General features: G+C 37.4%; 1 protein-coding gene and 3 non-coding genes across 4 annotated transcripts; all 4 read right to left on the bottom strand.

The window, feature by feature from the left end:
* Positions 1 to 315: 315 nt before the first annotated feature.
* Rps12 (ribosomal protein S12) lies at positions 316 to 2,749 on the bottom strand. The gene is made up of 6 exons (XM_046449724.2): positions 2,663 to 2,749; positions 2,490 to 2,540; positions 2,197 to 2,313; positions 1,198 to 1,300; positions 798 to 899; positions 316 to 407 (listed from the first exon to the last, which is right to left on the bottom strand). Exons 2-6 carry the CDS (start codon positions 2,501 to 2,503, stop codon positions 345 to 347), a joined length of 399 nt encoding a protein of 132 aa, XP_046305680.1. The 5' UTR covers positions 2,504 to 2,540; positions 2,663 to 2,749; the 3' UTR covers positions 316 to 344.
* LOC124096977 (small nucleolar RNA SNORA33) lies at positions 535 to 665 on the bottom strand. Its single transcript, XR_006853068.1, has one exon. It is a non-coding gene; the product is annotated as a small nucleolar RNA SNORA33 (small nucleolar RNA).
* LOC124096993 (small nucleolar RNA SNORD100) lies at positions 980 to 1,055 on the bottom strand. Its single transcript, XR_006853071.1, has one exon. It is a non-coding gene; the product is annotated as a small nucleolar RNA SNORD100 (small nucleolar RNA).
* Positions 1,903 to 1,975, bottom strand: LOC124096963 (small nucleolar RNA SNORD101). The gene has a single exon (XR_006853061.1). It is a non-coding gene; the product is annotated as a small nucleolar RNA SNORD101 (small nucleolar RNA).
* Positions 2,750 to 12,096: the final 9,347 nt, after the last annotated feature.

Genomic DNA, 12,096 nt, shown 5'->3' with positions numbered 1-12,096 from the left:
CCTGTACACTTTTCTAATTTGCCCTGATTTTGGCTATCACTATTAAGCTGTAGGATTTTAATCTGTAAATACCTACTCTCCTAAACTCAGTCTTTTTCTCCAGGTTGTAAGCTGGTCTTGTCAGTCCTCACTCCCTTCTGTTAGGCATATTTTTGCTTCTTAGGCTACTCAAGTTTAAATGCCAAAACCACATCAATAATTGTTTTTTTAGCTAGAAACCATAGAGTTGTTGTAGAACATGCTTCCAGAATTTGTTAGTTAATGTCCCTTCACTAAAAGGACCTTATATAACTGCCCCAAATAAAAAGCTAGAGGTGAGGAATGTGAACGAAAAATTTATTTCCTCATTTCTTGCATTTGAAGTACTCCTCGATGACATCCTTGGCCTGAGATTCTTTGCCATAATCCTTTAAAAAAGAAAAAAAACACATACAATTTCTTATTAACTTTTGGAAGTCTCACCCAAGTCCTAATTATATACGAAAGCCTTAATGAAGCTTTAACAACTCTTTGGAAATGTTTCCCATCACTATTTATTGTAGCCATTTTCAGGGACCTTAAGGACTTCAGTGTCCTTAAGGCTCGTAAGATGGCATTATTATTGCCAGCTTTTTCTAAAATTTCTGCAGAAACATTTGCAGGTAAGCAGATTCACTAGCTGGCTTTAAAATGTCTCATTTTTCTTTTCAAATACCCATAAAAATTGTTAAGAAACACATTTTTTCCTCTTACGTTTCCTGATTTATTTCAACACAAAGATACACACAGAACAGCCTTCATCCCAGATACTGACTTACCTTAACAACTACACAACTGCAACCAACCACTTTACGGGGCTTGCCCTCTCGGTCAATTTTACAGAGGCCTACCCATTCTCCTAGTTTCTTGTTGTCATCGACCTATTGCAGTAATTAGACAAATGAAACTTCATTATTAGCAGATATTAATGCCACTAAGAGTAAATTAAACCCCAAAGGTAGCTGTAGTCAGAAGGGTGACATGGCATTTTCCTCATGGCAATTCAGTAGAGGGAGCCAGTTGTCATCATGTACAGCACCAAGATCACCAATTAGCATCTTTGCAGGCATGTTTTGTTAGTTGTCTTTAACACAACGAACAATGTCAGACATGTGACTGGATACAAGTAGCATGATTTAAACCAGCCCAATTATCCAAAGCTAGTGCAAATTAACTTACCTTAATTAGATTGATTTGGTGTTCAGCACAAAGGGCCTCCACCAATTTGACATACATAGGCTCATTACAGTTGGATGCAAGTACACAGAGATGGGCCTGGCGCCTGAAATGAAAAAAATGCAACTAAAATGAAATTCAATGCTCTTGCACTAAGGGTTGTCTCTGCTTTCGCTACACTAACATTAAAAAAAAAAAAAAAAAAACACACACATATCTTCACAAAACTCTGCTGAGAAAACTTTAGAGGGGAGAAATCTGGCCAACACAACCACAACAACTTTCTTATACAAAACCTACTATGTAAAGATATAAACTACTGCATAACAAAGAGATTTTATTTTAGACAAAATAACATTTAACACTGTCAAAGTATATATATTGTGTAAAACTGCTACTAGGACCTGCTAAGGGTCAACTTATACAAGTGAATTTAACTGACAATCTGGCACAGAAGTCCTTAACGCATTCAATTTCAACTCAAAGCAAGATGCTTCAAGCCCCAAAATTAGTAACTCAACCAAATAAATTTACAAGTACTCTAGGTTTCTGATTAAATTCCTTATTATACTCACACAATTCCTCAAAGTCCAGATGCTTCTGCAACAAACATCAGCTTCATGTTTCATTCAATTAGCATAATGCTTGATTTGCTAACTGCTATGAGGCTCAGAATCCTCAAAACGAGAATAGAGCCACAACCTACAGGTTTGTCAGACTGTAATGTTTTCACCCATGAAAGGAGTGAAGGGGTATCCGACATTTAAGTCATCATTCAAACACTGTAGTTTTAAGAAATCAACGGCTTGCCCCCATTCCAAACAGCAATCCACAAATTAGTGGGCTATATAGATCTGAGTCTGATAGCTTTTCCTAGGTTTCCTGTAGAACGGATGCCATTCAGAACTTTTGTGCTAACACCATGAACTTCACACTTTCTTCCCTCAGCTGAAGTTTTGTTCCGGTTGCAAAAACCCACAGTATTGAGATTGATAAACGTACTTGTCTAAGGCTTTGGCAGCTTCGCGAATTCCACGTGCAAGGCCATCGTGGATGAGGGCGGTCTTCAGCACCTCTTGTAAAGCAGTGTTGACGTCCATTACACCTCCAGCAGCAATGCTGAAACGCGACAAATCAGAAACGTCAGCCAAAATTCGCCAACATTTAACTCCTTGGACCCGACGGAGACATGAGCGATGTACCACAGGTACATGGCGCCTCAGCTGACCCTGTCCGGCGCGTATGGCTCCGGGCCTATTTAGCACCCGCACCCCAAACCAGGCCCCCGGGCTCACCCTTCCTCGGCCATAGCGGTGGATTACGGATAAAGCTGAATCTTCAACAAACTGAAAAACAAAAACACTGATCAGACGACTGTGTTTAAATCGGACACTAATCACCCATCCGTGACAGAAGTCACCGAGTCCCACTAAAACCACCGCATTCGCCGACCCTAGACGTAACTCACCCCGAGCAACCGCCTCCGCGCGACTCGGCGGCGGCAGAGAAAGAGGCCGCACGTGACCTCATGACGGTATTTAAGGGTTTTGCTAGGGTCCCCTGCGCATGTGCGTTCCCGCCCACCAAAAAAAAGGTGACTCTCGCGGTGCCAGACTTTTAGATTTTCTGTTTCCGGTTTGAGACTGTTGAGAAACAAAAACACTGTGAGTTCCCTGCCTCTGCATTGGCCAGTGTTAGGCGCGCACAACAGGCAACACCCGGGCAGCTTCTCACTGTCCTTTTCCGCGGCAGGCGTGGCCTGCGAAGACCAGAGAGCTCATCCTACGGAGTGCCTGAGGAACCAAGTTTTTCTGTCGAGTGGTTTAATCCGATCCTTGGCGCCCATGCGCCCTGGGTCCCTAAGAATGCCAGTTTTAATCCTTTCCACGCCACGTTGTAATTTCCTGCCAGTTTCACGTTTTGCCCCTTGGTTTCTAAGTCATTCTGTGGGCTCTCTTCATTTTTGTTTCCTTAAAACGGGAGCCAACACGTTTTCGCTACTTATAGCACTTAGCAAACCCACTTGGCAGGCTGTGTGTTAGTTGAGCGGAACACGTGACGCGGCCGTCGGTTCCGGTTTCAGTGTGGTGGGTTTCAATGGAGTCTTGTGCGGGTTTCCTAGTGCAAGCAGGGCAGGGCTCCCCCGCCATGTCTTCATGCCCACTTTGTCACGGGCGCGGCTTCGGGTGCTATAGGAATGAAAAGCGTAGCGTTTGGAAAAGAGGAGTCGGCGAATTCGGGGTGCAATTCGAAAAACACCAAACTTGTGATTTTTTTTTTCCCCTAAGAATTATGTTTCATTTTGAAGTAATTGGCCAGTTCCCCAGTCCACTTCTAAAGCAAATACACGGAACTGCTGAATATAATCTTTTTTTTTTCCTCTCTCTCTTAACACGTTGACCAGCCAGTCAGCAATTAGTAAGCCTTTGTTATGGGTCTGATGGGTGTATACAAAGAGCAAAGTCAGGCTCCTGAGTGCTGTGACGAAAATTGTCCGTGTGATAAGATTATAGGGAGAGTTATCAAGACAGAAGTCCTGGGATTTTAGTAAATTGGTGGAGTTCATTTTCAGCTTTTCAGTTGGTTTTGAGTTTCATTTTGAAAGTGTTGAGTCGTCTTCTGTAACGTACACAAATGTTTATGAAACTTTGCCTTAAGAAACAAAAAGCCAGAATGTACCCACGGCTCTGCATTTTTGACGTGGGATTGAGATTTGAGCCCAAGAATAGATTGCCTAAATGCCACAAGAGTGGTGCAAGGTGGTGCAAGGTGGCCTGGGGTTAAGGAGAAGATTTCGAGCTTGTAGCAGCTTGTGAAAAGGGCTCCAAAAGGGAATCCCATCAGCAGGGGAGAAAAGGAGAGAGTATTCTAAACAGAGAGTAAGGGCGAGGCACAGATGCCTTTTTGATTTTTTTTGACAATTACCCTTAAAATATTTTTATATTTGAGAAAGAATGTGGTTAGGAGTGTTTAAACACTCTTTTCAAATTAAAGTTAATGTGTTAGGACTGGACAAATAACTCTGATAGAGTGATAGCCCAGCATCTGTGAGACCCTTGATTCCATGCCTAGCACCAAAAAAAAAAAAAAAAAGAAGAAGACTAAAAGTTAATGTGCTAATAAGCATATTATATTTCATTTCCCCAGAACATCTTATAGAAGAAGCAAACGATTTGTAAAAACTCTGGAAATGTAAATATGGAAAATAACTGTTTTCAAACAAAGCATTTTCATGAAGGAAAAATGACTAAGGGCCTTTTAGCTTAGTGGCTTTAGTGCTGGGGTTCCCAGTTTAGTACCTATCAATTCAGACTTGGCTTACCTCTTCTAGCAGTTCCTAATCTGTTCTGTTGACTCAATATCATGGACCTATGCCTTCATATTTTACTTTAATAAATACCTTTTCTATCAGCCACAAACCTCCCTCCTTAGGACTGGACCTACATTTTTTTTTAAATCATCTTAGTTATATAACTAGTTCGAATCCCCACCCCGCACCCAGCAAATAAAGTTAAAGGGCATACTCATGATAGAAGGAATCTTTAATATAGGTTCTCCAGTTCACTTTTTAAAATTTACCTCCTTCAATTTTAGATATTGTCAAAGGTGGAAGAAAATAGATATTAAAAGGTTAGTAGCAAAATATTCTTATACAAGCAGATTATAACATTTACATAATGTACACAAATATGAGTTTGAAATCGTACATGTAAAAAATAAGTACACCCAGGCATGGTGGTTCCTGTCTATAATTCTAGGTATTCTGAAGGCCAAGGCAGGAGAATCAAGTTAGAGGCCAGCTCAGCAGCTTAGTAAGACCCCGTCTCAAATTTTAAAATTTTTTTTAAAAGCTGAGTATATAGTTCAGTGGTAAAGCTGGTTCAATCTCCAGTATCACAAAAAAAGGAGGGTGGGGACGGTTGGAGTATAGCTCCATGGTAGAGTGCTAAATTCTTATTCTGTGTTTTCTCCCTAGATTGTCATAAAGACCTTATGTACTAATGCCAATATTAGCTCTCCTTAAGAAGTAAGGAAACCCAGGCTTAAAGGGTTGTCGAAAGTCAGATGACTAGTAAATGGAGAAACTGGTCTTTAAGGCCCATACTCCTAACCATCCAAACCATTTGAATGATTGTTGAAATGTGGGAAGGAGATAACTGAGGATTCAAGAATGACTGTATCTCACATTCGGCTATGATACAACTGGTTCCATCTCACTGTAATAAAAGGTTTCATCGATAGAAAAGGAGAATATTGCAGTTAGAAAGAGACAGCAGTAGAAATTTGTATTTCAGAATCATCTAAGTTTAGCTATTACGTAGTTTATAATTTGCTAGAGCTGTTGTAACTAGGTACCCTAAATTGCTTTAAAAAAAAAAGAAATTTATCATCTCTCAGTTCCACAGGCTAAAAATGTGACATCAAGATGTTGGTAGGTAGCTATACTCCATCTTGGACATTCCAAGAAAACCACTTTCTATTTGAAAACTTGAAATGTCTCTACTCTTGGGGGTACAAACGATATATGTACAATAGATGGAAATGAATGTTGTGAAAAAACAGAAAAATGTTACCCTGATGCAGCTCAGGAACATACAGGTTTAACCCTCATTTGTTATAACATGTACTATAGTTTGAAATATACTTAAGAAACATTAGTTGTAGACAAAGATTTGGATAAATTCCCATATGTCAAAGGGACAATCAAAAGAGAAAAGGAGTTGGTAAGAAGGAAAATAAAATAAGAAAGTATATGAATGAATAAAAGTGGAATAGACTAACACAGGCTATTGGTAGTCCCGTAGCTTGTATAGTTAGTATGTTAGGCCTTTAATTGCAAAACCCAGTTTATTGAGGGGAAAAAATATGATTGTGTGGGAGAATGGGACTGATAGTTATATAGCCAAGTATGAAGCCTATGCCAATAGTTTATATATTTTGAGAGTTTTGTGAAATTTTTATCCACATTTCTAAGCCTTACTAATATTACCCTAAATTTTATAAAATCAGAGAGACTTTCCCAAAGAATAATGACATTTATTTGGAAATAGCCCAGAATGGAAATATCAGAGCATTTCAATGGGTGTTTGCATACTATAGTAAACTATGGATATATCCAAGGAGGTTTAGGTAAGGAAAGTTTTTAAAGATAAAAATGAGAGGATTACATCAGCTAATTCAAAACAATAATTCTTGGATAGAGTGAATGATAACAAGAATGATGTCAATCTGAGGTAGAATGGACAGCTGCTGGCCAGATGCCCTGGTAAAAATACTTTTGTATAAGGCCGTGGTGGCCTCTGTGCAAGCTTGTAGTTCTGATAGTGTTTTGTGATAGTTACTATTAGTCAATCATGCAGAAGAACTCTTCCTTTATAATCTCTCAGCTTTATTTATTTTTGTTAGGACATAAGCAACTCCATTTTGATTACAGCAGCTTCACATTTCATTTGTACAGAATATTTCCTCTTCCACTTGTTTCAGTTGCTACCTAGCACCAGATGTGATAGATACTCACTGCAGGGCTGAATCAGAGTTCCTGAGAACTAAGCATACTATGGAAGGTAGAGCTGATACTTTATGTTTATAAGTCAGTCCATTGTGAACTAGTAACAAGATAAATTTATAACTGAAATAGAGCATAGTGGCCAAAAGAGCAAACCCTAAGTTAATATTAAATGTATTCCCATGGGATAGAAGGAAAACCTGAGTGTGTGGGACTCCAGCTGCTTTCTTTAGAGTAACTCTACTGTTTTCTGATGTTTCTTTTTAAAAATTGTTTCTGGAAAGACTGGAGATTTAAGGATTCTTTGATATAGATTCTCCTCCTTATCATTGTCTGACTATGTAGGCTTTGTTAAAACATTTCCAGTCTTTTAGCTAAATGAATCTGAAATCATCCAACTTGAAGAATGGAGCAGGGATAGGGGGAGAGAAGCAACTGAAAAACAATAGAGCTGCAATGACCTGTGGGACAGAAGTAAAAAAATCAAAAGCTCTCGTATTTATAATTGAAAGGTTTAACATGCTGTGTATGCAGTTGAAGGGCCAGGAGACAAAAGAATTATATAGAAATACTTGAAGAAATAATATTCAAAAGTTTCCCAAATTTAGTTAAATAAATAAATTTACAGATTTAAGAAGTTCAGTGAATTCATGACACACACCTGCACACACCCAGGGACAGTGAGCTACTGAAACCCAATGGTAAAGAGAAAAATTCTCAGGGCAGCCAAACCAAAGAAAAAAAGAAAAATATGTACATTAAAAATGGGAGATGAATAATATAATATCTCATGGATCTGTAAAACTGCAGGTTTCTTAATTAAGGTGATCTGTTAAATTACAAGGTTTTATATGAAGTGTTACAATTTTAACTAAGTAGCCCAGAAAAGTTAGGAATGTGTATTATAATCCCTAAGCAAACAATTAAAAAATAACTGAAAGGGATAGAGACAGATAAACTAAAGTGGAATTCCAAAATGTTTTTTCAATTAAATCAAAAGAAGAACTGAATAAAAAACAGAAGGGATGATATAAAACAAATAATTAAAATGGTAGACTTAAATTCAACCATGTCAGTACTTACCTTAAATGTAAGGTATTTATCTACTATCTAACTAAAGAAGTTTCAGCAAGTTTCAAGATAGAAATCTTCTAGAATAGTTCTTTGTCAATAATAGATTGTAATTAGAAATTAACAGCTTCAAAATTGAAAGAATTAAATGATATAATAAATTCAAAATTGTAGGTAGATATTTGAATCTCCCTCAATTATTGGTTGATAGAACAATTAGGCCAAATAAGTAAGATCATAGAAGATATGAACAAAACTGTAACTTTGACATAATTGACTTTTGTAGAACACTACACCCAACAATGATAGAATATTGTTATTTTCTAGTACATATGGTATCATTTACAAAGAGGGAATGCATGCTGGGTCATAAAGCAAGTTTCAATAACTTAAGATGGAAATCTTCTAGAATAGTTCTTTGATTATAATAGAATTAAATTAAAAATCAATATAAAGATAATCTAGCAGCTGGGGAGGCTGAGATAGGAGGATGGTGAGTTCAAAGCCAGCCTCAGCAAAGTGAGGCATTAAGCATCTCAGTGAGACCCTGTCTCTAAATAAATTACAAATTAGGGCTCGGGATGTGGCTCAGTGATTGAGTGCCCCTGAGTTCAATCCCTGGTACACCTCCCCCGCAAAAAAAGATAATCTGGAATGTTGGAAATAAGAAACAGAGGTCTTATTAAGTTGTGGATAAAAGAAGAAAACATAAGGGAAATTAGTAAATATTGCAAACTGAGTGATAATTTATGGGATGTAGTTAAAGCAATGTTCATATAGGGAAATTTAAAGCCATAAATGTTAGTATTAGAAAAGAGGAAAAGGATAATCAGCAATATAAAGTTCTGCCCTAAGACACTTGAAAAATAAAAACAAAATGAACCAAATGAAAGTAGAAGAAAGAAGAAATAAAAATGAGAGTAGAAATGGATAATACAGAAGTTAAGCTTATAATAATAAGTTAATAATAAGAAGCTAAATAATTGAGAAAAACTTAAAAAGGCAAAGTTTGTTTGAAAAGAACATTAAGCTGGGCACGGTGGCACATGCATGTAATCCCAGTGGCTCAGGAGGCTGAGGCAGGAGAATCGCAAGTTCAAAGCCAGCCCCAGCAATTTAGTGAGGCCCTAAGCAATTTAGCGAGATCCTGTCTCTAAATAAAATATTATAAAAGGGCTGGGGATGTGGCTTAGTGGTTAAGCGCCCCTGGGTTCAGTCCTTGGTCCCCCCACCAAAAAAGAAAGAAAGAAAGAAAGAAAAGATCATCAAGATTTTTTACCCATAGCTACACTGTCCAAGGCAGTTGGGCTGCAATAGAAGAATAGCATAGAATGGGTGGTTTATAAACAACAGACTTTTATTTCTGATGGTTCTGAAGATTGAAAGTCTGAGGGCAGGGTGCCACTGTGGTTGGGTTTTGGTGAGGACCCTCTTCTGGGTTACAGACTGCTGGTTTCTGGAAGAGTTATCTTAGAGTGGGAAAAAAACTAACTAGCTTTCTGGCCTCTTATGATAAGTGTACTGATCCCTTTCACAAAGTGCTCTTCCCTCAAAACCTAATCACCTCCCTAAGACTCTACCTCCAAATCCATCAAAGTGGGATTAGGGTTTTAACAGGTGCATTTGGTGGGGAGTAGAGCACAAACATTTACTCCATCACACACACTGATTAAGCAAAAGGGAAGAGGGTTCAAACTTAAAAGATCAGCAATAAAGGGGAACTATGTCAACAGATCTTACAAACATCAAAAATAAATAAATAAATACAATGCAAATTTTAATGCCAGTAAATTTGCAACTTAGATGAAAAGGAAAGTTTCTTTAGAAATTTACAACTTATCAAATTTGACACAAAATAAATAGAAAATTTGAATAGCAATATACTTAGTATATTAACAATTTGTTATCAATAACCTTCCCAGGCCCTGATAGTATCATTGAGTTCTATCAGACATTTAGGGAAAAATAACACTAATATTATTCAAACTGCTACAGAAAATACAGAAGGAAGATAACTTCTGACTTGCTTTATGAATGCAGGATTATCCTCATACCAAAACTTGATGAAGAAATTATAAATCAACATTATTTATAAAAATAGATACAAAAATTGGCAAAATACTACCACATTAATTCCCAAAAGACACTATATTATGACCAAATTGGGTTTATACAAAAATGCAAGGTTATATTAATATTAGAAAATTGTTCAGTGTTATTTATCATATTAGACTAAACAAGAGAAACCATTTATAATAAAAGCAGAACTTCCTTAATCTGATAACGGGCCATATGAAAAGCCTGCAGGTGACCTCATAATTCATGGTGGAAGACCAATTGGGAACAAAGCAAGGTTCATCAGCTCACCATATTTATTCAACATTTTACTGGTCATCTTAGCCAGTGCAATAAGAAACAAAAGCATACATTTCTGAAAGAAAGAAGTAAAAACTCTATTCACAGATGACATCATTTTTACATAGAAAATATAAATCTATAAAACAACTACTGGAACTAATAAGGGAATTTAGCAGTTTGTAGGATACAAGAGTAATATAAAATTCATTTACTGATATATGTATATATATAATCAGCAAATGATTGGAAATTTAGATATAGAACAATTCAACTTTAATAGCTTCCCAAACTAGGATATTTAGGAATAAATTTAACATGGATTATGTCATACTTCTACAATAATGAAGAGTCATTCTGAAATAAAGAAGGCCTACATAAAGAAAGAGATATACTATGTACATGGGTTAAAGGATCCAATAGTGATTAGATGTGAATGCTCCCCAAACTGATTTACAGAGTCAAAAAGTCTCAATAAGAATTCCAAGTATTTTGGAGAGAGATTGAGAGATGATTCTGACATTTCTATGGAAATTCAAAGGACCTAGAATATTCTAACTGCTCTTGAAAAAGGAGTACAAAGTTGGAGAATTTACACTACATGATTTTAGACATACCAGGTCTTGCTATATGATGGAAGCAAGCAAGTAGAAGCTGGCACCACTTAAAATCCTGTTGGGTGAGGGCAGCAGCATATCAGAGGAGTAGGGATGGGTTGTCACAGTGTCTCCTGTCTAGCTGCAGTGATGTTGGAAGCACATGCTGCAGATGTGTCTTACAGGACCATGACATGTGTAACTGGATCACATCCGTGGTGATTTCAGGCACTTAATCTGTATGGGTGTGCATGATCCTCTGATGGTCCCAGGTGCTTCCTATCTATGACAAATTCACTTTCTGCTGAAATTAGCCAACGCTGTTTCTTTATTAAGTAACAGGAAAGTATGACAGACACAAATGCTAAGAAGAAGAGTATAGAAGGGTGAAGGAACAGGGTGATTCGGGCTGTGTTTGAATAAGAGGATGAGAACATTTCTCTGACAAGGCAGTGTGTGAACAGAAACCATACTATTCCATTTTAGTTTGTAAAGAAAAAAAAATCTTCCACATATGTACATATGTAAATATACAACACTTAGTAGTTAATTATAGCAGTCTGATAATGGCTTCCAAAAATAGGCCCATGTTCTAAACCTTGAAACCTGTAAATGTTCCCTTTATTTGGAAAACAGAGTTTGAGTACATGTAATTAAACTGAAGATCATGAGATGAGAAGATCATCCTGGATTATTCAGGAGGCCCTAAATGCCATAAAAGAACAGCAAAAGGTTACATACTCAGAAGAGAGGAGGCAAATTGACCACGGAGACAGACATTACAATTGTATTGGCATTTCCACACACAAGAAAATATCCCAGCAGCTGCTGGAAGCTGTAAGAGGCAAGATATAGATCCACCCCCGCCCCTACCTGTGCCTGCAGAAGGAGTACTACCTGCTGACAACTAATTTGGGCTCAGTGAAACTGAGGTTGAATGTTTGGTCTACAGGACAGCGTTGTATTAATTTAAAAAGCCCTTGATAATTTGTTACAACAGTCACAGAAAACAAGATAATATAGAGATGGTCCCTGACTTACGGTAGTTTAAGATTTTCAACTAAAGTTAGTACAAAAGCAGTGTTCATTCAGTGGAAATTATACCTTGAGCTTTGAATTTGGATTTTTACCCAGGGAAGTAAGATGCAATATGATATTCTGTTAAGATGTTGGGCAGCAACATGGAGCCACAGCTCACAACACAGCATGCTGTATTGCTAAACTATCATGTTTGGGAGGTTAAGTGTATTAAATGCATTATATTTGACCTATGATAATTTCAACTTGTGATTGATTTATTGGGATGTAACCCCATCACAAGTCCAGGATTGTCCAAATTTAGTTTTAACACCTATCATCTAGAGGGAGAATGGG

This window comes from Marmota monax, unplaced genomic scaffold, assembly GCF_021218885.2.
Source record: "Marmota monax isolate L192 unplaced genomic scaffold, Marmota_monax_Labrador192_F-V1.1 WCK01_AAM20220418_F8-fsc00030, whole genome shotgun sequence".
Taxonomy (NCBI): domain Eukaryota; kingdom Metazoa; phylum Chordata; class Mammalia; order Rodentia; family Sciuridae; genus Marmota; species Marmota monax.
Note: the sequence above shows the minus strand (reverse complement) of the source record. Positions and strands in the feature narration are given on the sequence as shown.